This window comes from Suillus clintonianus, assembly GCF_016758775.1.
Source record: "Suillus clintonianus strain FC179 chromosome Unknown DEU56scaffold_5, whole genome shotgun sequence".
Lineage (NCBI taxonomy): Eukaryota > Fungi > Basidiomycota > Agaricomycetes > Boletales > Suillaceae > Suillus > Suillus clintonianus.
This window is the reverse complement of record NW_024539229.1, coordinates 217,071-244,573: the sequence shown is the minus strand read 5'-3', so window position 1 is coordinate 244,573 and position 27,503 is coordinate 217,071. Positions and strand designations below refer to the sequence as shown.

Sequence of the window (27,503 nt, the reverse complement as noted above, 5' to 3'; positions counted from 1 at the left end):
AGGCGCCGTTTTGAAAAAAGGGTCCGGAAAAAACCCAGTGATTCGATCGGCGAAACTTCCCAAAATTTGAAGCAGCGGAGTCCAAAACTAATGCTGTAGGCGGTATGCTCGAGTGTGCAGATTTCTGCATCTGGTGACGTCTGTGCGACTTCTTGTCTCATAAGCAACTTCATGATAGAGCTTTTGTCAACTCCAGTCTCCCCAAAAAGTAACACATTCAAAGGACCCGAAAGGGACTGTCGCATTCAAGGATTAGTATACATGAAACGATGCGCCAGTAGACGCTCACCAGTGTCGAGACCGTAGAGGCCTGATGAATTGTTGGATAATAGGTAGCGGCCTGGTTTTGTGGCGCAACGAGAATATCTGAGGAAGACTGATGTGACAAAACTAGTCATGAACTTACGTCGTCCGTGACAGCCTCCAATTCGCTCTTTAAGTAGTCCATAGCCATCAAGGCAGATGGACGAGCAGAGGGATCAACTGACCAGCACTGCTTGATCTGATTCCAGCGGGCGTCCGTGATGTCATATCGAGTCCCAGCGGAAATCTCAGGACGCGGGATCTCCTCTCCGCTTAGGATTTTTTGAACGACTTGGTACTCGTCAATATCATACCAAGGAATGATCAGAGTCAACAGCTAGGTTAAACGACATATTGAATATAGGTTTTGGGGCTTAGAATGCGTACACTTACATGAAACATGACACGACCGTAGGAATACATGTCGTTCTGCTTGGTCGGTTTGAGATCGGCAGGGTTACCATGCGGCCTGAGCAACTCAGGCGCAGTCCATCTGATTACACCAGGCCTAACAGTTGATCCTTCAACCACGCTGTCTTTTAAAGGCCCGCCGAGGACATTCGAAACACCGAAGTCCGTCAGGCAAGCCTTGTATTCTCCGCCCTGGATATCTACCAAAACGTTGGACTGGATTTTTGAGTGAGCGTAATTGAATGCGAAGAAGATGAACTTACACTCGTAATGTCGCCGTGAACAACGGGAAAAGAGTGAACTAATGGCAAATGTATCAGTCGAAGCAAGAATAACAATGAAAGAAATACAGACGATAGTGGAGCCCAGAAGCTATGCCGTGGAGCTAGTGAGTATCAGCGAATTCAGTTCAGGTCCACTGCAGCTGAACGATTCTGAGTTACCAGCTTCAGTTTGGACCTGATGGTTAATGTAGCACCCTGTTCCGCGATCAGACGGTGCAGCGTGCCGTCCGGAAACCACGGGGAGACCAGGGCTGTGGTTGGCCCAAACCCTTCGGTCGTTCCATAAAGTGGGACAATATTGTCGTGGACGAAGTGTGCCCAGATTGCAGCTTCTCGTCGCAATCTCTAGCGAATCCACATGTTTAGTGCTCAGTAGCGCTCAGAGCAGAAGACATAAACACTCACCCTTAAGTCCTGCTTTGAGGTGTGATACCTCAAGGATTTTACTGCAACCTGTAGTGTAATAATGAGAAAGTTGGTCAGCAAATTATGCCTGCACTGCTCATTGGCCAGACCTTGACGGGGCCCGACGGCTTTCTCCATTCACATCTGTAAACGTTCCCAAATGCACCACAAGCGTAGTAGTCGCTTATCGCACAGACGATCTGACCTGTCAGATCTTCTGCCAGTGGTAATGCGTGACTAAATAAAATGACTGAATCAATGAAGAATTGTTTCAATGAGCATCCCTACAGAGATGATGGATTCGGAATGGAGGCCTAAGTGATATGCATCAGGATCTGCCATTAACTTGGGTACTGGGCCGTCAAACCTGCGAGTCGTCATTCCTAGGCTGATTGGTGCACTTAGGGACTTTTGTATTTCCCATGAGATTCCCTGTGTCCTGTTGAGTCGAATTATAGTGATCAGCTTGAAGGATAGTGTCGGGGTGGCCTGCTGGCCTCCTCAAGGATTCTTCTTGGGAGGTACGGGGTGTTACAGTATTGACATTGGCTGAGGCGCTGTGACTCTGCGCGGCCTTGGATATCGAGTGGGTTGGATGCACATTACTGAAACGTGGTGGCTGATGTGGGTCGGACACAAGGACTTTTGTATTCCTCGTGAGATTCCCTGCGCCTTGTCGATTCGAGTTGTAGTGATCGTCAAGGATGGTGTCGGGGCGCGCTGCTGTAGTTCTCTTCGAGGATCCTCCTTGGGAGGGATGTAGTGTTACGGTATCAACGCTGGCACGGTGATCCCGAGTCCGTAGACCTATTTCACGCTGCACAGCCTTAGATATGGGGCGGGTGGGATCCATGACATTACTGGATGTAGTTGTTTGCTCTGCATCAAATGATGTGCTGCGATAACTTTCCACCACTTCGTCAACAGACATATCCTGTGTGAGAGTGCGTAAGGATTCAGTCACACACAAAGAAGTTGGTCTTGAACTTACGTCGTCTGCCAAAGCCTCTAGTTCACTCTTCAAGAAGTCCATGGCCATTATGGCAGATGGACGAGCAGATGCATCAGATGACCAACATTGCGCAATCTCATTCCAGCGTGCGGTTGTCATGTCAGATGTCACAGGACGGGAAATGTCTTCTCCTCCAAGAATTTTTTGAAAAACTGCAATATCGCTGATATCATTCCACGGAATGACCAGTGTTATTACCTGCGCACAAGCGATCATTTTAAAGATAAGTAAGTTTTGTGGATCTATAGATCTCACATGAAACATGACGCGACCAAATGAATACATGTCGTTTTGCGTGGTCGGCGCACTGTCAGCAGGGGAATCGTGTGCCTTGAGCAACTCGGGCGCGGTCCACCTGATGGCACCAGTTCGAATATCTGATCCCCTGATTGTGCGGTCACCTAAACAGCCGCCGAGAACTGTCGCCAACCCGATATCTGTGAGGCACGCTACGTATTCTCCTTCTTTGATGTCCACCAGAACGTTAGACTGGAACTCTCCATGAGAGGAATTTTGATGTCAAGAAGATGAACGAACACTTGTAATGTCTCCGTGAACCACACCCAACCCGTGAACTAACGGCAACCATATCAGTGGAAGCAAGCAAAGAATGGAAGAAAGAACAAACGATGGCAAAGGCCAGACACAATATCATGAAGCTGATGACACGAAAAATTAAGTTGAGATACAGAAGTTATAGCTAAATAGCAACTCACCAAATTTAGCCTCGATTTAATGTCCAATACCGCACCCTGTTCCGCGATGAGACGGAGCAGCGTGCCGCTCCGGAACCACGGAAGAACAAGAGCTAGAGATGGCCCAAATCCTGTCGTCCCCAACAGACGAATGATATTCTCGTGCACAAGGACAGCCCAGTTCTCAGCCTCGCGTCGAAGTCTCTATCAAATCATGGGTGACCTGTACATAGCAGAAGCCTTGTTAAATTCTCACCTGCAAATCTAGCTCCGATACGTGAACCTTGATGACTTTCACTGCAACCTGCAGTGCGATAATCAATAAACATATCATCAACGTACATTAGCACGAGCCAGACCTTGATAGGACCTGTCGGTCGTTTCCATTCACCCTTGTAAACCACTGCAAAGTCACCTGCAGCGACAAAGTCGTTTACTGTAACAATGATCTGACCCGTCAGGTCCGCCAGCCCCTGCCTAGGAAACTTGGGTTGTCGATCCTGCGAATGATCGGTCCTAAACTGATCAATATGTTGAAGAATTCCTGCGGCCCTTGGGCGATGGCTCGGATCCCAAGACCAGCACTTTTGAATCAGTTCCCAGTGATTGTTGAGTATGTTTTCGGGTCGCGCATGTATGGCTTTATGCGACAGCGCAATGCAGATCTGATATGATTGCTTCTTTTTCCATGGAAAATCCCCCGAGACGATCTGGGAGGAGAAAGTTCAGGATAGAGCTGAAGAAAACAGAGAGATCGCACAAAGAGCATGACACCACCAAAAGAATAGATATCACTCATGAAAGTCGGGTTTTCAGGATCATTTTCGACTCCAATGACTTCAGGCGCCCGCCATCGAGGATTCAAACTATGTGCGGCGGTGGTCGAACTCAACTGCAACTCCCCTTCTCCTTCGATTGCTGCGAGACCGAAATCAGTGAGGCATGGATTCCCTGAATCATCTATGAGTACATTTCCCTGAGGCTTGTGAATGAGCGCAGCATCCACAAAGAGACGATCGTACATACGGGGTGAAGATCCCCATGGATGACATTCATTGAATGGACTGAATTGGCGTCAAGAACAAAATGGAAGACATAGTAGAAATCGACGAACGATAGTCGAGGCCGTCAGCGACGCCCTTCACCTAGTAACATGAGAATCGATGAACGCTCGCTGAATGCGATCGGTCAATAACGGACTCACCAATCCACCTTTAGCGGAAACGGTAAGGGTTGCTTTTTCGAGGTAGACACATAATGTTCCAGATGACATCCATTGGGAAACGAGAGCTGGCAACGGAGATTCGACGTGTGCAATGCCGAGTAGCGGCACGATAGTCCGATGTTCCAGTCTAAGCCACACCTTGAGTTCCCGATCCATTTTCTAGATAAACGATGTTGAGCAAAGTGACGTTTGAATCAACGCACACTGACTTTTTTAAATTTCTCCATAGCTCTCGGATCCTTTGCTCTCGGATCATCAATCAAGAAGACTTTCACTGCAACCTGATGGGCGTTGGATGGACGATTGATAAACTTCAAGCTATCAGACAGACCTCCCCTTTGCCTTTGCCAGTCTCGATGTCAGTACAGTGATAAACCTGACCAAAGGATCCACGTGCTGCTGGAGATTTCAGTTTGTCGCGAACCTGAGATGTAAGGTCATTCCTGCAAAATATGATGAACTTGGGATTCAGACAGGGCAATGTGCATGAAACCCTCACTCTTTGACAGGCACAAGACCCGTCATGTCAATGGCTACAGGGGGCGTATAATGGAGGAACGACTGTCTTGTGTCTATATGGTCTTCCGATGTGAGGAAAACTACAGAAGTTGTTCAGTGAGGAAGGAGACTGTATGATGTCTCAGTGCCAGGGCCCGTGGCAACGTTGCGGACATGCTGCAAGCATCGAAGTTCTTTACTGGCGTTACAGTTACTTACGTGATCTCCCACGTGCACTGAACTCAGCTACTTACTTTTTATCTCCAAACAATCAAATTTGACTCTGTGCGGGGTACATACTTACTATGATACATATGTGGTGAGTCTGGTGACTCCCAAGTTATCATAAGTATCAGTAGCGGCAGTGTCAGTTAATGAAAATCGCTTATTGATATTTCTTTCCATTTCCCTTACTTTCCGATCAGGGCTGCTTTTCGACCTCTGCTACATAGCTAGGCGACGACTCACATCGACATCCTTTTTCAATTATTTAATACTGACATGTCGACATGCGGCTTGAATTTTTGTTTTTTTTCGATGTATACCGTGACGCGACGTGTTGTGCACGTGATGTTTTATTAACATTCTCTTGCACAGTGTTCCTCTGATGCATCATCATCGTTTGCTTGTCAAGTACTTGTGTTGTCGTTGCAACGCCAATTGCTCGAGTGCTTGGCCACATCATAGAGGCCAACGTAGGCCTAGCATTTAATGTTCCTTATGACTCCTCCTACCGTCAGACTCATACTGAAATACAGACCTCGCGATGAATCAACCCATGTGTAATGTATCATCGGAAGGACGAGGTCTACAATTGCGATCAGATGAGCAAAAGGTACAGAAAGGGGTTCAAGCGATCCACCATTAATCAGCTTCTACGTCTTGCTTGATCATATCAGCCAACTGTTTTGCAACGTCTGGAGAAACACCGCAACGCTTCGTCAGATGAGGGGCAAGATCCTTCCTTCTCACATGCAGACTCCCTGAAAGCAACTTTTTCAGCTTACTCGTCAATGACACGAACAAGTCGTCCCCTCCTCTCCATGCTTGCTTCTGCCCGTCAGCAGTAAATTTTTCAACAAGGATGCGGATCGTGACCCGCGATTCTTCGTAAAGGTCTTTGTGTCTGTCATCCAATCTATTAGCGGCGGTGACGCACGCATGACCAGCGACCTGGATCTGATAGTTGTCGAAGGTGCCTTTGTTTCTCTCCCACCAATGCTCCATCCTCTGCTCTCTTTCGAGGTTCGTGATCGCAAGAACAATGGGAACCTTCTTCTCGCAGAGGAATTCGTGAAAGAGCCGGTAATTGCTCTGAAGTGCAGCGGAGACGTTGCCGGCACGAATGCAGAATAGAAGCAGATCAATGCCGCCTTGGTGATCCAATTCCTTGATAAGGCGATAGGCGTTCTCGACAGATTCGAGGTACTCTTTCATTCCCAGCTGCGGTTCCTCGATTCCGATGGTATCGAAGACCTTATAAGACTTGTCGCCGAAGCTGACATTATACTCTTGCCAGCGCATCGTACATCGTTTCATGTCAGGAGATACGCTCGCTAGCTCCTCTCCCGCCATGAGGTTGACGAGTGAGCTTTTGCCTGCACCCATCTCCCCAAAGAGCACAATAACTTTATGCCTATTCTCGCTTATTACTATTTTGAAAATATAGAGCATTTGAAGACTACGCACCCTTCGAGAGCAAGATTTCGAATAACATCTTTTGCTAGGCTCTCCTCCATCCCGCAGCGCTTTGTGAGAACCCCGAAAACGTCTGACTTGCTTGGACGTCCCGTTAAGAGGCCTTTTAACTTTCCAGTGAACCTCCCAAGCCACGCATCCCCTCCATTCCAGTTCTCCACCGTATTCGCGTGGCGTCTGATCAAGTCACCCACTTCTGTTCTGGACATGTCGTACTTCTCCCTGTATTCCGGATCGTCTGCCGCAGTGATACAGGCATGATCAATGCACTTGACCGCATGACGCTCGAACCACCCCTTGTTCCGCGTGTACCACTCATCCATGCGTATCTCTCCCTCCAGGTGAGTAATGACGACCGCGACTGGTATCTTCTCCTCAAAGAGAACTTCGTAAAATAGCCTGTAGTTGGAGACAAACATCACTGGCATCCTGCCCGCCTTGATGCAGTACAACAGCAGATGCACTCCTCCTTTCCCACTCAGCTCCTTCATCAACTTGTGAGCATTGGTGATGGCCTCGAGAAATCCGCTAGGGTCTACGCGGTCGCTGTCGGCCGCGGCAGTGTCATAGATGCGATGCGGCACGTTCTCGATGGTAACATCATACGCTTCGTAATGCAATGTACAAACATCGGTGTCTGGGGAGGTCTTAGCGACCTTGTGCCCTGCGAGGAGGTTGACGATGGAGCTTTTTCCAACGCCACGCTCTCCAAAAACGACAACGTTTTTGGTAGCCATCAACAATAGACCTAGCGCAGCAATTCGTCAATACTTGGTTTCAGCACGATGCAGGGACACTACGGTGAACTCACGATTACAGCAAGTTATTGCTTCTGGCCGGGTGGATGCTCATACTTATGCCACTGCAGACATGAAATAGTGGTGCTCGTTGCAAAAAGAACACGAGGGTGGACGCTTGATCACCCTTTTGCGCTGAATCTAGACTCAGCTTCCGCAGGCGCAACGTGCGAGCAACGTTTTGCTGCGATTGTCAAGTAGTATGAAATGTACATTTAATTGGTTATCTGGACAAGCCTAAGTGGGTCAGAATTCACGAGTATCTAGCTTACAGAGATAGCTAGTTCTGGGTGCAATTATCCACGGATTCTGGTCAGGGGGGTTGTCTGGGTCCCAGTTTGGGGGCTGCAGGCAATGTGACAATGTGCCAAATCCAGTTGCAAGTACCCCAAGAACTTCGTCTGACTTCTTTGGGCGCCCCATTATGAGGTTTTTTTGACTTTTCAATGAACCTGGCTACCTACTATCCCCTCTATTCCAGTTCTCCACCTTATCCACATTGCGTCTGATCCAACTGTACACTTCGTGCTCGGATTGGGCGCCGCAGCGTGGTCTATTTGCTGACAGCGAGCAGCACGATCGCTGGCAGGTCATGCAGTGGTGCGGGGTATATGAATCTCAAGAGGTAGAGTTCAACATATCCACAGTGGATCACTGGAGGGTGCGATCGATTTCGTTTCACAGCGAGCGCCGCACAACGTTGCGGGCACGTTGCATGTACCAGAGTTGGGTTCTGGGTTCAACAAAAAAGGTTAGTCAATATCTAGCCTCATGTTCGCTTTGCAGGTCATAGCCATCATTGTGCACCGTGTTGTGCCTGCAGTGGTGTAAGTATCAGAAGCTGTTGACTTATCACTCTCATCGAATCATCCACACAGCCAGAAGAAAAACTTTGTTATAATCGTGAGCTCACCGTCGTGCCCCTGCTAAATAAAAACACGGTACTGAGGAACTGCCGTGCTAGGCCACTGCCGAAATGGAGGGGATACATGGCTTGCGAGGTCCACCGGAAAGTTGAAAAACCTCTTAACGGGACGTCCAAGCAAGTCAGACACTCCCGGTGTCCCCACAAAGCGCTACGGGATAGAGGAGAGCCTAGCAGAAGACGTGATTCAAAAACTTACTAGATGACAGGACTTTTGCCATGTTTACTCATTACGATAGCTGGATGCAGGGGTTGTATCATTAGGATCGGTACTCGCCATGTAATACGACTGGTAGGTAGGACTAGGATACTCAATCCTGCTGTTCATCCTACCTCACATCGTTAGAGACGCAAAGATTGAACGTGGAGTGCACCCACGTAAAGTAATTTCTATGTCTGCTGCCCAGCTGCACCACTAGCACCCGTACTGAGGTCTTGTATACCTCACAACACCACCTCATGCTTGCAGCTCTACGTGCCAATCTGTAAGGTGGTATGTTTAATGCATACCCTGAACAACAAACCCAACTCGATCCCGGTCACGCCTGCACCCCTAGCAACGCGGATGTCGCGTGCCAAAGTATCTAAGGGCACGGAAAGTCGTGGCAGAAGGCACCAGCATTATATAACTGCAGGTCATTGAGCCTGACATATCCTAGCTAGAAAATTCTCGTCAATTCTGACCACCCAAGCGAACAATTCGTTTCACTTTGACTACTACCTACCACCCCCTAAAACTCGGCATCTACCCACCATACGCATCACGATGAGCGTCGTCCACGCTAAAAACATCGTTGTCTTTGGAGCAATGGGCGCCGGAAAAAGTTCCCTCGTAAACCTCATCGCAGGCAAACGCATCGCTGAGACTGGCTCCGATCTCAAGCGTTGCACACTCACGTGGATCAAATATGAGTTACCCAACCTCCTTGATGATGGGGAGCAATATAATATCTTCGACACGATGGGCATCGAGAACCCGGAAATCGAGCCACGCGAGTACCACGAGTCCATCAAGAATGCCAGCCGTCTTCTCCGCGCCCTAGAGTCAAGCGGCGGTACAAATCTGTTGGTATATTGCATTCAACAAGGCCGCGTGAGTAGCGCGCTGCAGAGCAACTACCAGTTGTTCCGCGAAGTGTTATATCAGGGTCGAGTCCCGATAGTCATGATCGTGACACGCCTCGAGGAAGAGCGCGATATGGAGGAATGGTGGACGCGGAACGAAGAAGAGTTAGAGCGTTTCAAAATCGCGGTGAAAGGGCATGCGTGCGTAACGACCCTGACGGAGGAAGGTGTGAAGTACAAAACATCGAGGGAAGCCGTGCGTAAGCTGATCCGGGAGCAAGCGGACGTTCCGCCAGTGTTAGGGGGGTGGAAGAAGGAGGGGCTAGTCGGAGCGTTCAAGCGGCAGTTCAGGCTACGTACAGATCCGAAGGAGGATAAACTACAGAAGGACCTTGTGAGTCAATGCGGCATGAAGAAAAAGCTTGCTTCAAAAGTTGCAAAGACAATCATGTACACGTGACGTAGCCCCACGAACTTTCTGTAATAATATTGAGACCTACAACTAGTAGTACATACGTACTACGGGCTGGCTTCATACTACATCGGTTTTATCACCTTGCTCTGGCAGCTGTGGTGCAGGCCACTTAAATTTGGTGGTCGAAAATGGTGAGGTCGAATTTGGTACGCAATGTCGCTCCCTCCATCCTAATCAACCACTCCACAGAAAATGTGTGCTTCTCCTACAACAACCAAACACCCTTCCACAACATCTCTTTCACAGCAGAGGACTCGGACGCGTAGCCCGAGTCAGCGAGTCAGGCGCAAGCAAAAGCACAACCCTCCCATCCTCTACTGGTCTAACCAGGACAAGGTCACATCCTAATCGACGGACAACATATCCGAACAGTGACACTTTCCCAACCTTCCACCACAGCACCACCCCACAGCACCGTCATTTCAAGCGCCCAAGGCACAACCATATCATGACTTTCCCTGAGGGGTACGATACAAAAGTTGGAGAGAGGGTGTTGAGTGGGGGCGAAGGCAACGGATTGTGATTGCTAGGACCATGGTGAAGAACCCGAGAGTGTTGCTTTTGAACGAGGTTACTAGTGCGTTGGAGGGTGTGCTTGGGAAGCTTGTTGATGGGAGGAGTTGCTTGAATATTGCGCATCAGTTGAGTACGATTGACAGAACTAATTTGTGAGCGGTCCCGGTGTGTTTTCTTCGTGGTGTGCTGATTTGTTGCGGTGATTCTCAAGGACGACGGGTCATTGAACAGGGCTCACATAGGGAGCTTCTTGAACTCGAGGCCTCCTCGCATCCAAGTGGGCCGGCCATATCAGCGCGTCCGCAGATAGATCCTAAAGTCAGGATATGACGTCGCCCGAAACGGAGTACAGCAGTTGAAGACCGTGTAGCCGTCGATTCTCCAAAAGCCATTTCAGAATCCCTACAAGCCAAAGCAGACGCACTTGTATCATTCCCCACCTCCGATGACCCACCCCAAATGTTCCCAACAACGGCATCCACTTCCGACTCGCCTTCCATCCACAGCCATCTCGAGCGTTCAGCCATACCTGCGTGACTACGCTTCCGCGTATGGGCTCACCTGAGCTTCGGAGAGCCCTCTCGATGCATAATGTCTAGTAACTTGCGAGACAGATAAGTATCAGTGGAAATCGCCTGGGGTGTTGAAATGGGAAACGAGCGTGCGAGACGGGAGTATGGCAAGTGGTGCTGCGGCAGTGGGAGTGCATCTACGCCTCCTACTTCTAGTGGAAGTGCAAGGTAGAGCATGGATGAGCGGTCGAATGTTTTCTTTGGCAGTCAAACATAGTTCTTGCATCTTTGATCTGATGGTACCGTATAAATGCTTGTCGCTTGCGTTAACGTTGCAATATTACTAATAACTTAAGTGCTTGCCGCAACAGCTTGCTTGGCTGGACCCAGCATTAATGCTCCTTGTGACTCGTGAGACCGTCGTACTGACCTCGCGAAATGTCAACCATGTGCAACGTACCAGCCTACAAGGACGAAGTGTACAATTGCAATCAAATGAGCACAAGACATAGAAAGGGGTTAAAACGATCAAGTGGCTTCTACGTCTTGCTTGATCATTTTAGTTAATGTTGTTGCGACGTCTCGAGATAGACCCCAACGCTTCGTGAGATGAGGGACAATATCTTTCACAGACCAACTCTTCACTACAAGCAACTCCTTTAGCTTACGCATCAACGACACCGAATGCCTGTCCCCTCCAATCCATGCTTGCTTCTGCCCGTCGGCGGTAAATTTTGCAACGACATTGCGGATGGTAACGCGCGATTCTTCATAAAGGTCTTTATACCTGCCGTCCAATCTATTGGCGCAAGTGATGCACGCATGGCCATCGACCAGGACCTGATAACGTACGAAGATGCTCTGGTGTCTGTCCCACCAATCCTCCATCCTCGCCTCTCTTTCGAGGTTGGTGATCGCAAGAACAATGGGAACCTGCTTGTCGCAAAGGAATTCGTGAAAGAGTCGGTAATTGGCCTGAAATGTAGCAGCGACTCTGCCGGCGCTAACACAGAATAGAAGCAGATCGATTCCACCTTGTTTATCTAGCTCATCGATGAACCGATAGGCGTTTTCGACGCACTCGAGGTACTCTCTGATTCCCAGCTGCGCTTCCTCGAGTCCCGCGGTATCGAAGACCTTATAATGCGTGTTGCCGAAGTTGATGTCATACTCTTGTCAATGCATCGTACAGCACCGCGGCCCCATGTCAGGACATGTGTACGCCACATCCTTGCCTGCCATGAGATTGATGAGTGAGCTTTTGCCCGCCCCTGTCTCCCCAAAGAGCACGATAGTTTTATGCCTGTCCTCACTTATTAATATATTAAAAATATAGAGCATCCGGAAACTACATGCGTTTTAGGAGGGACATGGTACCGGTTAAGTTGCAACCCCTCCAGTCTGGCAGTGGTATCGGACATACTGAAAGTTGTGTCGTCCTTTATCCTACTTATCAATATTAGACAACTACAGTACGAAGAGCATTTGAGGACTACGTACATTGCAGCCATTTTAGGAAGGATGGTCTGGATAGTGCTATGTAGGGTTCGAGGTTAGAAGAATACAGCGCAAACAGTATCTGAAAAGCACCTACCTTCCAGCCATTTTGGTCTCTTCTAAAATTGTGGTGGTTTTCGGTGCAATGCATCTAATGACTTCCGTTGCCTCTGGGCGACCTACGGGGTCCCAACACCAGCATTGTTGAATTAAATTCCAGTCATCGTCAGAAATGTTGTTGGGACGTGCGGGAGTCGCCCTTTTTGATAGCTCAACGATGATAGGATATGGTCTTTTCTGCTATTTCCATGGTATAACCCCTGAGACGATCTGAGAGGCAAGACCTTAGAATAGAACTGCCGAAAAACACAGAAATCGCACAAAGAACATGACACCACCAAAAGAATATACATCACTCTTGATAGTCGGTCGTCCAGGATCACATTCGATTCCAATGACTTCAGGCGCACGCCATCGAGGATCCAAGACGCGGGATGCGGTCGTTATGGACAACTGTAACTCTGCGTCCCCTGCGACTGTTGCGAGACCAAAATCTGTGAGATGTGGATGCCCTGAACCATCTATGAGTACATTCCCCTGAAGCTTAAGAATGAGTGCTGCATCCCACAGAAAGACGACAGGACATACAGGATGGAGGTCTCCATGAACGACATTCTCGGAGTGAACTAGATAGTAATAGGGATCAAGAACGACAAGAACGATATAATAGAAATCTACGAACGATACTCAAGGCCATCAGCGACGCCCTTGGCCTAGTAGCATTAAAATTCATCAACCCTTGGCATGTTCAATTGTTGTGAATGAGATCTAGACTGACCAATTCAACTTTAGCGGATGCGGTAATTTCACCTATCTAATGTCTCAGATGGCATCCATTGAGAAATAAGAGCCGGCAATAGAGATCCGACGTGTGCGATACCAAGTAACGGCACGATAGTTGGGTGTTTGGACAGTCTGAGCCACACCTTGAGCTCCCGACGCATTGTCTACAATCATTGATCGAAGTGTCGATATGGCACTCTAGCTAGATGACTGACATGTTGAATTTTATCCATAGCTCTCCGATGGTCAATCTTGAACACCTTCACTGCGACCTGATGGATATTCATATCAGATAGACGATTGATGAGCTCATGCAAGTTGATCAGACAAACCTCCATTGTGCCTTCGTTGGACTTGATGGTGAGCAGATAAACTTCGCTGAACGATCCAGATGCAATTGGATATTCGAGCCTTCCAGAAATTTGAGTTGTGAAGTCAGGGACATTGCTACAAAATATGATCAAGGGTCAAGACACATTATGTGAAACGACTCACTATCCACTGGCAGGCGCAAGCTCCGCCATGGTTAGGCTTACTTTACAGGAGGTGGGTTCCAGGAAGTGAAGCAGACTAGCTGCGCTGTGCGATCTTTTCAAATTGTGCAATTCGGCTCTCACCGGGGTTCAAAACCAATGCCATAAGAAAACCTAGCAGCTATGTCATGCGCGTGTTCGCATCCAGACTATCTTGACGCTCTTTCATATCTTGCACCTTCTTCACAAGCTTATTGGTATCTGTTGGTGCTATACAGCGCACATCAAAGCCACCTGATCATCACATAAAGTAGTATATACTTAACAAATGTTCCGTCATCGATCATATCGATCGTACCTCAGGCCTCAGGGCTCAGCTTATCGGCGTTTTCTCTTCACTCTCTGAGACTATTCCAATGTACAGCGCGGACCATTGTCCAAGCAGAATTGCGCTTCTATCCCCTCCAGCATGCTTCCTGGAACATGTTGGAAAGATCCATGATTGCCACCTGTGTAGTGGGCTTTTGCCCTGAAGGACACTTGATAAATTGATGACCTGGTACGTAATATTGATGCATGCAGGCAACGGGGCGTTTGGATGGCGTGCGATCACTATGTAGTATCATGACGAAGGAACCCTCCTTCGGGCGTTCTTCAGTGATTATTTCGATTCGTCCTTGTATGCCATGAGCTAAACAATAAATGTCAACGCACCGGCGATGTGCATACTTATGTCGTGTATGAGCCTATAAAGCCAACCTCGGATCAAATCGATGATGACAATCTAATAATTATAATTCTGAGGTAGCTGGGACCATTAGTGGGTAGTTACTAAATATGGTGGACCAAGATAGGACATATTAAACAACTCATTCGAGTTTGCTTTGGTGCTACCACAGGGTTCGGCCAGCTCCCCAGATAGCTTCCGAAGCAGGATGCGGACGCAAGATTTGCACGTGCTGTTAATGACCTATCGAGACTAGACGGTTGCCTGAGGCTTGACGACATCGAAAACGCTATCACGGTCTACCTGCCAACAGCGAGCAGCACAACCGGTGGCTTGTATCCTCGGGCATGGGTCGACATATCCTGGCCAACCATGGACCTGGATCAGCCTCTGGGAGGGCGGGCGGTCATAGATTCCGACCCTTCTAGAACGACGATCGATTCCATTTCACAACGAGCGCTGTACAGCGTTGCTTGCACGTTCCACCTGCCAAAGTTGGGTTCTGGGTTCAACGAAAAAGGGTAGTCAATATCCAGCCTCATGTTCGCTTTGCAGATGGCAACCTTCGTTGTGCACCGCGTCGTGCCCCACAGTGGCATAAGAAGCCGTTGACCCATCGCCCCAACTGAAGATCATCCACCCAGCCAGAAGAAACAACCTTGCCATAATCGTGAGCTCACTGTTGTGCGTCTGCTAGCTAAAAACCCAGTGCTGAGGAACCACCGTGCTAGGTCCATTGCCGATGGCTACCAAGAATATTGTCATTTTTGGAGAGAGCGGCGTCGGGAAAAGCTCCATCATCAACCTCCTAGCAGGGCGCCAGCTTGCTAAAACTTCTCCAGACGCCAAACATTGTACATTGTCCTATCGAGCGTATGATGTTCCCATCAACGGCGCATTGTATCGCATCTATGATACTGCCGGGGTCGACGGCAACCGCATGGACCCTAGCGGATTTCTCGACGCCGTCACGAATGCCGACAAGTTGATGAAGGAGCTTAAAGATAGAGGAGGAGTCCACCTGCTGCTGTACTGCATCAAGGCGGGCAGGATACCACCAACGTTCGTAACCAACTACAGGCTATTCTATGAATTTTTCTTCGAGGAGAAGATACCAGTTGCGCTCATCGTTACTCACCTGGAGAGGGAGGATCCCATGGACGATTGGTACATGCGAAACAAGGGATCGTTCGACCGCCATGCAGTCAAGTGTGTTGATCATGCTTGTATCACTGCAGCGGCAAATCTGGACCCGAAATATAGGAAGAAGTACGATGCGTCCAACGCAGAAGTGTGCAAGTTGATCACACGGCATGAGGATACGGTGGTAGACTGGAACGGAGGAGATGGGTGGCTTGCCAGGTTCGTAGGAAAGTTGAAAGACATATTGACGGGGCGTCCAAGCAAGTCAGACATTCTCGGTGTCCTCACGAAGCGTTGCGGGATGGAGGAGAACCTAGCAAAAGAAGTGATTCAAAAATTTACTAGTACCGGATGATGGAACTTTCGCTATGTTGACTCATTACGATAGCTAGACGTCGTGGTTGTATCATTGGGATCGGTTATCAACATGTAATACGATTGGAAGGTGGGACGAGAATTTTCGATCTTGCTATTCTTCCTAGCTCACATCGTCAGAGACACGAAGCTTCAAAATGGAGCACACTCGCCTACAGTAGTTCCTCCGCCTCATGCTTGCAATTCTGCATGCGAGTTTGCAAGACGATATGCTTAACGCACACCCTGAATATACCCAACACGTATCGTAGTTACGCCTCCACCCATAGCAGCGCGGCTGTTGCGTGTCAAAGTATCGAATCAGGAGGAAAGGTCGTGGCAGAAAGCTTCTGCATCATATAAGGGCGCAGGGCATCAGCCCTGACAAGATCCTAGCTAGGTAAATTCGTCAATTCCGACCATCCAAAGGAACAAGCCGCTTCACCTCAACCACTTCCAAAAACTCGCCATCCACCCATTGTACACAACACGATGGCGAAGAAGAAAATCGCTGTGCACGCTAAAAATATAGTTATCTTCGGCGCAATGGGCGCCGGGAAAAGTTCCCTAATAAACCTCATTGCAAACCAAGACAAAGACATCGCTAAAATTAGCTCCAACCTCAATCGCTGCACCCTCACATGGAAGAAATATGTGCTGCCCGGGCTCTTTGATGATGGGGTGCAATATAATATCTTCGACACGATGGGCATCGAGAACCCAGAAATCGAGTCACGTGAATATGACCGGTCCATCAAGAATGCCAGCCGCCTTCTCCGCGAGCTTGATGCATGCGGCGGCACCAGTCTGTTGGTGTATTGCGTTCAAAAAAGCCGTGGTAATAGCGCATTGGAGAGCAACTACCAGTTATTCCGCGAAGTGTTATATCAAGGAAGAGTTCCCATAGTCATGGTCGTGACAAAACTTGAAGACGAGGACGACATGGAGGCATGGTGGACGCGGAACCAAAAGGTGTATGAGACATCCCATATCGTCGTGGAGGGGCATGCATGCGTAACAACTTTGAAGAAGGAAGAAGCAAAGTACAGGGCATCGAGGAAGGCCGTGCATGACCTGATACGGCAGTATGCCATTCCGCCAGTGGTGGGGGGATGGAAGCGGGAGGGGCTAGTCAGCGCGATCATGCGACCATTCAGGCATCCTGATCCGGAGAATATGAAATTGCAGGACAGACTACAGAAGGGCCTCGAGGGTCAATGCGGCATGAAGCCAGAGTTGGCTTCGGAGGTCGCAAAGAAATTCACGTATGCGTAGGCCAACGGACCATAGAGTTGCTGCGGCAATTAATGGGACTTCTTTGATCGCTATACATATCATGTACTGTGCAGTGGGTTTAGTACGCTCCGAGCTCGAAGCTTTGTAGGCAAATTGTAGCCATCATATTGATATCGGTTTTAAAATTTTGGTTTCGAGTTTTGTCGGCAACGAAGTTCAATGTGTGACTTTTCACTCGAAGCAACAGCATTTGTGGCACGTGTATATGTCTGCCTGAAGCGAACTCCGCTCGGCATTTGATGTTACAATTACAAGCAGCTGCTGGAGCGCGATACAAAATTTACTGCATACATAATCTGCAAAACTGTCACCAATTGTTCATTAATACTGCCTTCCTACCGGGGGACCAAGCTCCCCAGTTCGTATCATTGCTATCACAAAAATGTATCCGCCGAATACATACTTATAATCATGTCGAAGCATTTCAAATGCAATTGATGCCCAAATCTTCAGCAATGATCATCGCAGCCCGCTCTCCAATGAGAAGCGCCGTCGAATACGTATTCTGTGGATAGCGTTAGACTGCACATCAACAATCCCCTGTACGGTACCCACCGTGCCAACATTTGACGGCGAGATAGACAGATCTGCGACCTTCAGGTTCGACACGCCGTATACGTTCAGCCGAGCGTCGACGACTCCTTGATCTGCCTCCGGCTTCATGGCGCAAGTCCCAAGCTACACATACAAAGATCAGATGTGAAATTATGCAAGGTCCAGCTGCACACACCGAGTGCCACGTCGTTTGCACTACAGGTTCAACTAAGTGTTTGATCATGACGATGGGGATGGAAATTCGGGACTTACCATTGTCACGGACGAATTTATCAATCACCTCGTCATCTTCGGCAGTGTAGATGATGTCCGGGGCATTCAAGTCCACTGGCCCGGACACTTCTTTGCAGGCTGCAGCGCTTCCCTCAGGGAAATCAGGATGGCCAGCAGTAACTTCACCTCGGTAGGAAGACATGCGTCGGAAAATTTCGCGCATCTTCTTATACCCGAAGCTAAGAGGTACAATATCGGATGGACTGTGCAGATAATCGTAGTCGCACAAAGCCTCGTAAAATAAAATGCGTCGACTCACTCATCTAGGAAGCCTGTAGTAAAGTCCATTTCTTCCTTGCCGTGGTCCGTCGTTTTGATATGGACGCTTCCAACTGACACGGGGTAAAGCTATTGAATAATTTCAGAAAACAAATCACGAGGTAGATGGGTGGCAATACTGTGTAATAGCCGGCAGTCATATAATTGCGAGGAGGAAGGATATCCGAGGGTGGAACATTTCTGGGTGCCATGAGCATTCGCGTATCATTAAAGTAAAGTAATATGCACACACCCCGCAAAGACGGCGAATATTGCAACAGCCTTGTCCGGGCGGTCCTGAAAAAACTCCTTCCATCGTGGCTGAAAAGCTGAACCCATGACTTTCAATTCCTCGTCATCAGGACGCCACTTGATTTTTGCATTGAGACCACTGAGATACAAATCAGCACGTTGCTAGTAGCGATAACTTGCACCAACTTTTGTGCAATCAATGACTTTCCACTACTGTTCCACTCCACAAGGCTTTCTACATTTGGGCTGTTGTAAGGTACTGGAATCATGGTGAGAATATGCTTACCCTGTAGGACACTCTCCCCACGCCAGAGGGCATCCATGGTAACAACGTCGTCGGCAGCCAAGTATGGAACAAAGACGCAATTGTGATCTGACGGTCCTCAGTCAAGCTCATGGAATACACGGATAAAACTAAAACTGCACCTTGATAATTTTCTCCGACGCCAGGCAAATTCACTAGTTGCTCGATACCGCATCGCTTGAGGATTGCCTCGGCACCGATCCCAGACCTCTCGAGAATGCGCGGAGAACCAAACGCCCCAGCAGAGACAACAACAAGCTTTGATGCTTTGACAATACTCGTCGATTGATCCGCGCCTGGGCAAGACACTGGGTCACTGGTGAACTCGACACCTACAGCACGCTTGTCCCTTTTGTCAGGAAAAACCGTCAATCGTTTGCTGCGGTTGCGATCACAGGTACCCCACTTACTCGAAGATGATACGCTTGACCCGTTTTCCGTCCCAGACGTGTAAATTTGGGTTATGAGCTTGGTTGTAGACATAGTGGTGGGCTGCATCCGAACGCCTTCCGGTTGTCCCGTCAATGTACCTTTGATACGTAAGCTAAAATTCGCAATGGACTACGAGTATAGAGCTTACTTCATCCATGGCTGAGATGGATTTGGTTAGTGGTCGCAGATACGGAAGGAACATCAGTAGCGCACGCTGTATGTATTGCATGTTTCCAAATCATCGGTGTCGTCTGCATATTGCCTCTTGTGATAGGTCGTGCCGACGTGGATGAACTCGTCGGCGATATCTAGTTTACACCCACCAGAGGACACCTTGATAGGTCCATCATACCCGTGGGTTGGACGATCTGGCTGCACCTCATATGTTTCAATCTGTAAAGTGAACGGATTAGCTTTGACAAATATACTGATAACGTATTCGAGACCTTCTTCATGAGGGGAATCAAATTCTCAGATTCCCAACCATCGACTCCCCAATCATCGTAGTCAGAAGCAGCTGCACGGGTGTATACCATAACTGCCTCATTGTCAGAGTCTTATTCATTGTTGTAAGCATGCTACACACAATTCACACATGAGCCTCCACCAACGCAACGACCGCAGCAAACGATCGGTCCACGGCCGTTGAGACGAGAAGAGGGATTTGCGATGTTGAATGTGACCGTGGTGCTCGTCGGTGCTTGGTGGAAGGGAAATTGGTAAGGCTGCACATGAGCATCTTTATTGAGGGTGTGTTGACCCGCTTCCAGAATCAATATCCTCAGCGAGGGATCATATGCAGCTAGGCGACCTGCGACAACACAAGCTGTAGTACCACCTGTACAAAGTGCTGTGTGATGAGGGAAAACCACAGCAAGATGTTATTTGCTCACCTCCAGCAAAAATGATATCGAATTCTGACAAGATTGGATGAGACATCAATACGGAGGGTTACTTTCAGGCAACCACTCACTGCCTCCATCTTATAATATTCACCCAAGTTGAAGCGCCAACCCTCGTAGGTAGTGCGCAGCCCATCTGGGGCTTGCAATACGCCACGAATCACACGCATACGATTGAGACCGTGATGGACAATAATGGATCGAAGTCGTTGCTCGATAGGCCACGTCTAGTGATTTGAACCTGAATAACACGGGGTGCATGTGATATACTGCGTGATTAAATTCGTGGCGTACAGAATGGCGCGGGTAAGTCGACGCATTGTTGCTCGCAAACACCTCATTTGCTCCGCGCACTCGGTCCGCAAAATCTTGTGACCCACAACATAAGGCAACGTCCTGCGCCCGCCAGATCATATCATCCAATCACGCAGCATCACGTTCAACTCCATTTGAGCATACTCAAACTCAGCTGGGCCGCAACCGGCCCACGAAGACATCGACTCAGATCGTACGCGTGACCGGTGAGGACTGGTGTGCGTCACCGCTGCTCATGATCTCCTCTAGGTTTCCATTGGGGATGACTTCGGTTGAACCTGCGTGATGACCTGGCAAAACTAAACAGATCATTCTGTCTACAGATAAATCGGACCTGGACGGTCGGCTGGACCCCTGGGACAGCATCAGTGAAGTATAAGCGGTGAAACACGGACTGGCAAGAAGCATGCACGTCGTCTTGCTATAAGACCGATGCTAAAGCCTGACACAGAAGGGACAAAGGGAATGCCGTACAAAAAAAGATAATTACAAGCTTCGGCGATTTCCGAAGATGGTTACTATGACCCTGGTAGTAGGTGGTGACGGTAGTTATCGCGGACCTTGCAGGCAATGCTGGACGAGCAACACAATACTTAATCACAGAAGTTAAGAGAAACAAGACCTGGGAACTGCAGCTTTGGAAAAAGAGGAAATTGAACGCAAAGAGGACGTCAATGCACTAAGCCAAGTAAGTTGTCCCACTTTCGCCATCGCCAATTTACATGATAACCTATGATAATAATCTCCTCAGGTCTTGCTGTGGCTAATCCTCCGCGTTGTATTCGACCTCGCACAAAGCAAAATACTTGTTCACCTTGGCAAACAAACCTGGGAAGACCTGCGCGGCGGCACTACCTACACGGTGCCCGAACTCGCAGATGTTATCATCACTGAACTCGAATGACACTACGTCCCGCACTGCTCATGATGTCACGCGAAGCCATGATTTACTTCGTTAGCATTCCTGCTCTGCTTGGCCGTTTTGTTTGCCTCCGTTTATTGCTCAGATATCTAAGACTGTCGAATGGCACTGGGAAGCGCTATTCCAGCCGTGGTATCCGATCGTGTATTCTTACATGCCATCATTATAACAAGCATTTGTACAGAACATGCTCACGATCACTCACGCAAAGATGAGTATCAAACGACACGCCCATCACGACGTTCATGATCTGCAATCAATGCCCAAGTCTTGAGCTATGATCATCGCAGCCTTCTCTCCAATAAGGAGCGCCGTCGAATACGTGTTCTGAAGAGACATCAGACCATACGTCAATAATTCACTAATCGGTACCCACCGTGCCAACATTCAACGGCGCGATAGACATATCTGCGACCTTCAGGTTCGACACACCGTATACGTTTAGCCGAGCATCAAGGACTCCTCCATCTGCCTCTGGCTTCATGGCGCAAGTCCCAAGCTACAAACACAAGGATCAGATACCTCATGTATAATCATCAAAGCGTCACAGTTGCACACACCGAGTGCCAAGTCGTTTGCACTGCGGTTCGATTCAGTATTTTATCGTGACGATGGAGATAGCAATTCTGGACTTACCGTTGTCACGGTGGAATTTCTCAATCGCTTTGTCATCTTCGGCAGTGTAGATGATGTCAGGCGCATTCAAGTCCACTGGCCCAGTTTGTTTCCCACAGGCTGCAGCGCTTCCCTCCGGGAAACTAGGATGACCAGCGGTGATTTCACCTCGGTAAGAAGGCATGCGTCGATAGATCTCGCGCATCTTCTTGTATGCAAAGTTAAGAGGTACGATATCGGATGGACTGTGTAGAATGTCATAATCACATGAGTGCTCTGAAATGAAATGTGTCAACTCACTCGTCTAGGAAGCCTGATGTAAAGTCGATTCCTTCCTTACCATCCTCTTCCAATTTAATATGAACACTTCCAACAGAGGCCGGGTAAAGCTATTGAAATATTCAGAGAACGGGCCAGGAGTAGATGGAGAGCAATACCGTATAATAGCTGGAATTTGTGTACTTCCCAGGAGGGAGGACTCCTATAAGTGGCCCCGCGTATCTGGCTATCGTGAGCATCTGAATGCCATAGGAGCAAAGTAAATTTCACGCACCCCGAAAAGATGGCAAATATTGCGACGGCCTTGTCTGGGCGGTCCTGGAAGAACTCCTTCCATCGTGGTTGAAAAGCCGGACCCATGGCCTCCAGCTCCTCCGTATCAGGACGCCACTTGATTTTTGCGTCACCGCCACTGGAATGCTAGTCAGCATGTTGTCAGCTGTGATTAAATGTACGAACTTTTGTGCAACGAGCGACTTGCCATCGATTTTCCATTGCGCAAGGTTTTCTGCATTTAGGTGAATCTAAATAGGCTATGAACATAACAAGAACATGCTTACCTTGTAGAGCGCTCTCTTCCTGACGCCAGAGGGCATCCATGGTAACGTTCTCGTCAGCAACATAGTATGGAACAAAGGCGGCATTGTGATCTGATGACCTTAAGCCAAGGTCATGTATAAATGGAAGACAGCGCACCGTTGAAATTTTCACCAACTCCGGGCAAATCCACTAGTTGCTCGATACCACATCGCTTGAGAACTGCCTCAGCACCGATCCCAGACCTCTCCAGGATGGTCGGGGAACCGAACGCCCCAGCAGAGATAACAACAAGCTTGGATGCTCTGACAATACTCGTCGACTGATCCGCGCCTGGGCAAGATATTGGGTCGCTGGTGTACTCAACACCTACAGCACGCTTGTCCCTGTCGTTCGGAAATACCATCAAGGTGCTGTTGTGGTTGCGATCACAGATAGACCACTCACTCGAAGAGGACTCGTTTCACCCGCTTTCCATCCCAGACGTGCAGATTCAAGTTGTGAGCTTGGTTGTAGACATAGTGGTGGGCTGCGTCCGAACGTTTCCCGGTTTTTGAGTCAATGAACCTAATCTGAATCAGTCTAATTCGTAGTAGACCACGACCATAGGCTCACTTCCGCCATGGCTAAGATGAATCACGTTAGTGGTAGCACGCAGTGAAGGGACATCAGTAACGCACACTGTATGTGTTGCATGTTTCCAAATCATTAGTGTCCTCTGAATATGGCCTCTTGTGATAGGTTATGCCGGCCTGGATGAACTCGTCGGAAAGACCCATTTTACACCCACCAGAGGACACCTTTATAGGTCCGTCGTACCCGTGGGTTGGACGATCTGGCTGCACCTCATATGTCTCCAGCTATAAAGTGAACGGATTAGCTTTAACAAATATACTGATAATGCGTTCGAGACCTTCTTCATGAGAGGAATTAAATTCTCAGATTCCCAACCATCGGCTCTCCAGTCATCGAAGTCCGAAGTCGGTGCACGAGTGTACACCAGAACTGTTTAATCGTCAGAGTCCTGTTCATTGTTGCAAGAATGTTACGGACAATTCACACTTGAGCCTCCGCCAACGCAACGACCGCAGGAAACGATCGGTGCACGGCCGTTGAGATTAGGAGAGGGATTTCCAACGATTGCTGACATCGTGGTGCTCGTCGGAGCTAGATGGAAGGGATATTGGTAGGGCTGCACATGAGCATCTTTATTGAGGGTGTGTTGACCCGCTTCCAGAATCAATATCCTCAGCGAGGGATCATATTCAGCTAGGCGACCTGCGACAACACAGGCTGCAGTACCACCTGCATACAAAACGCTATGTCAAGAGCTAGGCGGCTACGAACGATGTTACTGACCTCCTGCGAAAATGATATCGAATTCTGTTGGGGATGAAGGAAGAGACATTATTGATGAGTTATCTGCGCAGGTGGCCTTCGTTATGTAGAGTCTCGCCTAGTCTTTCCCTGTCGTGTCATTGGTTAGCGACGATCGGAGTGGTTGATCGCCACGTCACTGTCCGCTGTCTCGTGAGTGCGTCGCTCACGCTGCTGACTTCACAAAGTACTGGTGGGGATCCATTCCAGTTCCCAGGCTACTATCATTCACCTTGAATTTGTTAGAATTCACAAGGTATCCCGGATATTACAATTACTACCCTGCAGAGTGTGCACCGCGGACACGTCGAAAAGATAATGCCTGCGAGATGAAAGACGAACGCGGTGGAGTTCAAGACATTTTACGGGTAGATAAACCAGCTCTGGGGTAAATGAAAACTTCGGAAGTCCGAGTCCTCGACGACGGCTAAATCACTGAAATCGTTGCAAGCGCATTGAGCCGAGCGCTGCTGTGATTTATCATTTTAGGTTTAGGCAATTTTAAGCTTCGATTGCTGCCAAGCAACCCACGTGACCCCGTCCTTGGCAAGACGCGTCGTCCTGCTGAACGGTTGTCAACTGCTGAATTGCGGCATAATGCCCTCTCTCTCAGACCAGATCGACCATTTGACTTCCCTCTCGAAATCCATTAAAGCCACTGCAGATGAGTTCCCGACCTCGGATGGGCTCTTTACAACAGCCGTCCTTGATACCGCTCTTGGTGATCTGATCCGCGACATCGACTCATCCGAACTCGGGCTCTTCACACTAGTACAACCACCGTCTCATGTACCAACTGAGTCTGAAGCGAGGGGTGTGATCTCTCGTGTAGAGTTTCCCGGTGCTACGCCTCTAAGGAAACCACCTTCTCGAAGGCAGGAGATGACAAAACCAAGAGAGTATGAGCCAGAAGTATATGCACAGGCTGCGCTAAAGTACTTGGATCGGTAGTATGTATTGCGTTTTTCAATGACATATACCCCGTTTGAACTCGTATTGTGCGATATTTCAGTCACTCGATTCGCCCAATGCCCCGTGCCCGATCCCAGGTCCAGGGGCTCATAAACCAGCTGGATGAGGCGCGACGGAAAATTAGAGGTCTTAGTGAAACATTACAGGAGGTATGCATAATCAAATTTCGATATCCAATGTTTTAATCTTCTCCACGCAGTTAACAAGTAGCAATCCCGCATCAGGCACCAGCCCGCAGGAGTCAAATGCAGCAGACGAGGAACGGCGCATACAGGATCTCCAGGCTCGTCTTACCGAATTGCGTAAACAGGTATGTGCCTCCCATGTCTATCTATTATTCAAACTCACACCTTGACAGAAAGATGACATTCTTCGCATCTCCAAGCCCGCCCCCAAGCCAAAGCCTGCTCCAAGACCAGCTAGGGCTCCTTCACCTCTGACCGTACCTAAGACACAGGAAGAAATGTTCTGGAACACGCCTGCTGCATCTGCGCGTACGCTTCGCTTCACCGAAAAGCTCATGGATGAGGAGGTGGACATCAATGACGTATCCATCATGTCCTTCACTAGTCCGGTTCCTCGGCCCCGGTCCGTATTATCATCGCTAGGTCTTCCTGTGGACGATGAATCCCTAGACAACGAAGAACACGATATTGGGCAGGATGATTCTGTGATGCCTGATCCACCAGATGGGGAGGAACTGCCAGATAATGGCGACGAGCTGGAGGTGAATGATGGAGACGGAGAACAAACTGTAGTTCTCAAGAAACTGCCCTTGTCGTTACCACCAAACCCCACACCACTAAAGAGCGCCACCCCTCCTGAAACGTCATTGCCTGCAATTTCAGAGTTGCAGTCTCCAGCCGTAGTGCCTCCTGGGTCCGCCAGAAAACCAAAAGTGCGCATGAATGCGGAGATCGAAAAGATTGTGGTAAGTATCTCGGTCACATAACCCAAAAGTGTGTGTAACTAAGGCACGTGCTGATAGGTGAAAATATGGGGCACGGTGGGTGAGATCATCATGCCTGGCCATCCTTTCGACCCCACGGGGTCAGTATCAGGAGGAAGCAAACCTCCAAGAGCAAAGGAGACTATGTACGTTCACCTCGGCCCTCCATATTTCATCCATTGACACGCCCTAGTGCCCATCTCGAATCCCTCTCCTCCCAGACCCCCTCCCCTACATCCCCCGCTGCATCCTCATTTTCATCGCTTGCGCCATCCATGATCCCTGGCCAGCCCACCTCACAACAAATCGCAACCTGCCAACTTTTGCTCACTCTACTAAAGCAGCCCGGCTTCTCGATGTCACTCAATAAACTTAAGGAAGCGCTAGCGGAAGGTGGCGGCGGCGCGGGTGGCACACGAACGATGTATGCTTGTGTGGCGAAGAAGCTGATAAAGATTGAGCGGGGAGGCGGGGAGCAAGTTGTCAAGTTTGATGTTTGATTTCACTACCGTCTTCACTCGATGTAATACAACCCTCTCAGGGAGCATGCATGTGCGAGTGCTACCCTCAAGGACTTTTCAGGGAGATTATCCTTCGTTTCCCCCGTTTACGCGTCCATGAAGCATCAGCCAAGGAATCACACAATGACAGTATTGCACACTACATTCGCGGATGTTGGTGGACTTGCTGTTTATAGTTGACGTAGCACTGCTATAGCAGTACTAGTGTCCTTCGCCAGAGAAGCGCGCGAGGAGGATCCCCACGTGACAACTTTGTGTTCTGCGCGCTCGCGATCTACCGGAAGCGCCTACGCAAACACGGCCGGCTTACATAAAGTTACTATTCAAGACAAACAACATCAAGGTTGGGTGCATGTATGATATCCATTTCCTTTGCTGCGCGAATAGATGACTCAGGTCTTCACGTCTTTCATGATCATAACATACACGTCAGATAAACTTCGTGCTTTCCTCTCTTAGCCTCTGGTCTTCATACAGTCTCCCAAGGGCGAATTACTAGTTTCTTAGCGCCGACATGGTTATTCTTCAGCCTCTGTAGACCAGGAGAGGCACCATTCAGGCCACCCGGGACGACTTCAACAGTGTTCGGCTGATGTGCAAAACCATGAGTATCCAGCATACGTGCATAAACGAACGACAAAAATGAATTATCCCATCTGCAAGCCACTGCGTCAACACGGGCATGAGGCTCTTGCACAGCTCACGATTTGGAGGAGCATAGAAGTTGCCGTACATGTGGTGGAGTAACTTGACCTTGTTATCCACCTGAGCTGCCCTCTAACCATGGCGCAAGGTGAGCCAAGCCTTCAGGCCGTTGTGCATACAAGGCAACTACGACGGGTATGATGCCATCCTGGACAGACGCCGCTTGGTCAAAAGAGATATT

General features: G+C 48.9%; 12 protein-coding genes across 12 annotated transcripts; 4 read left to right on the top strand and 8 right to left on the bottom strand.

Annotated features, from left to right (window-relative positions):
• Positions 1-394: 394 nt before the first annotated feature.
• Positions 395-1,331, bottom strand: DEU56DRAFT_726478 (kinase-like domain-containing protein; the record flags this gene model as incomplete). Its single annotated transcript, XM_041347928.1, has 3 exons — positions 395-640; positions 697-972; positions 1,158-1,331. Coding segments are annotated over 3 exons (696 nt in total), but the record flags the coding sequence as incomplete, so codon positions are not given.
• DEU56DRAFT_771587 (kinase-like domain-containing protein) lies at positions 1,186-5,038 on the bottom strand. Its single transcript, XM_041351476.1, has 18 exons — positions 4,835-5,038; positions 4,667-4,778; positions 4,545-4,616; positions 4,315-4,494; positions 4,225-4,255; positions 4,137-4,174; positions 3,871-4,086; positions 3,470-3,820; positions 3,367-3,414; positions 3,132-3,314; positions 3,044-3,074; positions 2,953-2,990; positions 2,671-2,904; positions 2,395-2,613; positions 1,771-2,337; positions 1,692-1,717; positions 1,404-1,640; positions 1,186-1,343 (listed from the first exon to the last, which is right to left on the bottom strand). The coding sequence occupies exons 1-17, from the start codon at positions 4,858-4,860 to the stop codon at positions 1,478-1,480; spliced, it is 2,535 nt and encodes an 844-aa protein (XP_041213976.1). The 5' UTR covers positions 4,861-5,038; the 3' UTR covers positions 1,186-1,343; positions 1,404-1,477.
• Positions 5,039-5,697: 659 nt separating this feature from the next.
• DEU56DRAFT_726231 (uncharacterized protein) lies at positions 5,698-7,268 on the bottom strand (the record flags this gene model as incomplete). The annotated part of the gene is made up of 2 exons (XM_041347914.1): positions 5,698-6,550; positions 6,610-7,268. 2 exons carry the CDS (start codon positions 7,266-7,268, stop codon positions 5,698-5,700), a joined length of 1,512 nt encoding a protein of 503 aa, XP_041213975.1.
• A 1,333-nt stretch (positions 7,269-8,601) lies between these two features.
• Positions 8,602-10,134, top strand: DEU56DRAFT_426774 (uncharacterized protein). The gene is made up of 2 exons (XM_041346176.1): positions 8,602-9,924; positions 9,983-10,134. Exon 1 carries the CDS (start codon positions 9,020-9,022, stop codon positions 9,776-9,778), a length of 759 nt encoding a protein of 252 aa, XP_041213974.1. The 5' UTR covers positions 8,602-9,019; the 3' UTR covers positions 9,779-9,924; positions 9,983-10,134.
• A 2,529-nt stretch (positions 10,135-12,663) lies between these two features.
• On the bottom strand, positions 12,664-13,005 carry DEU56DRAFT_726455 (kinase-like domain-containing protein; the record flags this gene model as incomplete). Its single annotated transcript, XM_041347927.1, has 2 exons — positions 12,664-12,915; positions 12,967-13,005. Coding segments are annotated over 2 exons (291 nt in total), but the record flags the coding sequence as incomplete, so codon positions are not given.
• A 75-nt stretch (positions 13,006-13,080) lies between these two features.
• On the bottom strand, positions 13,081-13,887 carry DEU56DRAFT_426715 (uncharacterized protein). Its single transcript, XM_041346175.1, has 5 exons — positions 13,657-13,887; positions 13,494-13,608; positions 13,377-13,433; positions 13,157-13,325; positions 13,081-13,091 (listed from the first exon to the last, which is right to left on the bottom strand). The coding sequence occupies exons 1-4, from the start codon at positions 13,683-13,685 to the stop codon at positions 13,185-13,187; spliced, it is 342 nt and encodes a 113-aa protein (XP_041213972.1). The 5' UTR covers positions 13,686-13,887; the 3' UTR covers positions 13,081-13,091; positions 13,157-13,184.
• A 1,216-nt stretch (positions 13,888-15,103) lies between these two features.
• On the top strand, positions 15,104-17,133 carry DEU56DRAFT_726528 (uncharacterized protein; the record flags this gene model as incomplete). The annotated part of the gene is made up of 2 exons (XM_041347929.1): positions 15,104-15,829; positions 16,363-17,133. The coding sequence occupies 2 exons, from the start codon at positions 15,104-15,106 to the stop codon at positions 17,131-17,133; spliced, it is 1,497 nt and encodes a 498-aa protein (XP_041213971.1).
• A 445-nt stretch (positions 17,134-17,578) lies between these two features.
• DEU56DRAFT_951326 (GMC oxidoreductase-domain-containing protein) lies at positions 17,579-20,177 on the bottom strand (the record flags this gene model as incomplete). Its single annotated transcript, XM_041359149.1, has 16 exons — positions 20,122-20,177; positions 19,815-20,066; positions 19,675-19,766; positions 19,442-19,621; positions 19,377-19,387; positions 19,207-19,326; positions 18,919-19,145; positions 18,779-18,865; positions 18,679-18,751; positions 18,494-18,631; positions 18,381-18,441; positions 18,242-18,330; positions 17,962-18,185; positions 17,885-17,904; positions 17,710-17,832; positions 17,579-17,659 (listed from the first exon to the last, which is right to left on the bottom strand). The coding sequence occupies exons 1-16, from the start codon at positions 20,165-20,167 to the stop codon at positions 17,579-17,581; spliced, it is 1,824 nt and encodes a 607-aa protein (XP_041213970.1). The 5' UTR covers positions 20,168-20,177.
• Positions 20,178-21,006: 829 nt separating this feature from the next.
• Positions 21,007-21,668, top strand: DEU56DRAFT_771527 (uncharacterized protein). Its single transcript, XM_041351475.1, has one exon. The coding sequence runs from the start codon at positions 21,346-21,348 to the stop codon at positions 21,580-21,582; it is 237 nt and encodes a 78-aa protein (XP_041213969.1). The 5' UTR covers positions 21,007-21,345; the 3' UTR covers positions 21,583-21,668.
• DEU56DRAFT_907348 (GMC oxidoreductase-domain-containing protein) lies at positions 21,611-24,206 on the bottom strand (the record flags this gene model as incomplete). The annotated part of the gene is made up of 16 exons (XM_041356896.1): positions 21,611-21,694; positions 21,744-21,866; positions 21,928-21,947; positions 22,004-22,227; positions 22,283-22,371; positions 22,420-22,483; positions 22,536-22,673; positions 22,721-22,769; positions 22,822-22,911; positions 22,958-23,184; positions 23,246-23,365; positions 23,414-23,424; positions 23,479-23,658; positions 23,712-23,803; positions 23,852-24,103; positions 24,158-24,206. 16 exons carry the CDS (start codon positions 24,204-24,206, stop codon positions 21,611-21,613), a joined length of 1,812 nt encoding a protein of 603 aa, XP_041213968.1.
• Positions 24,207-24,719: 513 nt separating this feature from the next.
• DEU56DRAFT_426235 (uncharacterized protein) lies at positions 24,720-26,955 on the top strand. The gene is made up of 6 exons (XM_041346174.1): positions 24,720-25,125; positions 25,188-25,296; positions 25,347-25,457; positions 25,506-26,078; positions 26,136-26,242; positions 26,290-26,955. Exons 1-6 carry the CDS (start codon positions 24,773-24,775, stop codon positions 26,594-26,596), a joined length of 1,560 nt encoding a protein of 519 aa, XP_041213967.1. The 5' UTR covers positions 24,720-24,772; the 3' UTR covers positions 26,597-26,955.
• Positions 26,956-27,086: 131 nt separating this feature from the next.
• Positions 27,087-27,367, bottom strand: DEU56DRAFT_726022 (uncharacterized protein; the record flags this gene model as incomplete). Its single annotated transcript, XM_041347902.1, has 2 exons — positions 27,087-27,206; positions 27,239-27,367. Coding segments are annotated over 2 exons (249 nt in total), but the record flags the coding sequence as incomplete, so codon positions are not given.
• Between the last annotated feature and the right edge of the window lie 136 nt (positions 27,368-27,503).

Bases quoted from the DNA above. Each gene is read 5' to 3' on its own strand.
- DEU56DRAFT_771587 (XM_041351476.1), bottom strand. From the start codon at position 4,860: ATGACGGGTCTTGTGCCTGTCAAAGA. The intron at 3,315-3,366 runs GTGAGAATTTAA...ATGATTTGATAG, and splicing joins TATCGGAGCTAGATTTGCAG to AGACTTCGACGCGAGGCTGA. The intron at 2,991-3,043 runs GTTTGTTCTTTC...GGTTGCCGTTAG, and splicing joins TGTGTCTGGCCTTTGCCATC to TTCACGGGTTGGGTGTGGTT.
- DEU56DRAFT_426774 (XM_041346176.1), top strand. From the start codon at position 9,020: ATGAGCGTCGTCCACGCTAAAAACATCGTTGTCTTTGGAGCAATGGGC.
- DEU56DRAFT_426715 (XM_041346175.1), bottom strand. From the start codon at position 13,685: ATGGCGGAGCTTGCGCCTGCCAGTGGATA. The intron at 13,609-13,656 runs GTGAGTCGTTTC...CATATTTTGTAG, and splicing joins CTTGCGCCTGCCAGTGGATA to CAATGTCCCTGACTTCACAA. The intron at 13,434-13,493 runs GTTTGTCTGATC...AATATCCATCAG, and splicing joins CCAACGAAGGCACAATGGAG to GTCGCAGTGAAGGTGTTCAA.
- DEU56DRAFT_771527 (XM_041351475.1), top strand. From the start codon at position 21,346: ATGACACTACGTCCCGCACTGCTCATGATGTCACGCGAAGCCATGATT.
- DEU56DRAFT_426235 (XM_041346174.1), top strand. From the start codon at position 24,773: ATGCCCTCTCTCTCAGACCAGATCGACCATTTGACTTCCCTCTCGAAA. The intron at 25,126-25,187 runs GTATGTATTGCG...GCGATATTTCAG, and splicing joins CTAAAGTACTTGGATCGGTA to TCACTCGATTCGCCCAATGC. The intron at 26,079-26,135 runs GTAAGTATCTCG...ACGTGCTGATAG, and splicing joins CGGAGATCGAAAAGATTGTG to GTGAAAATATGGGGCACGGT.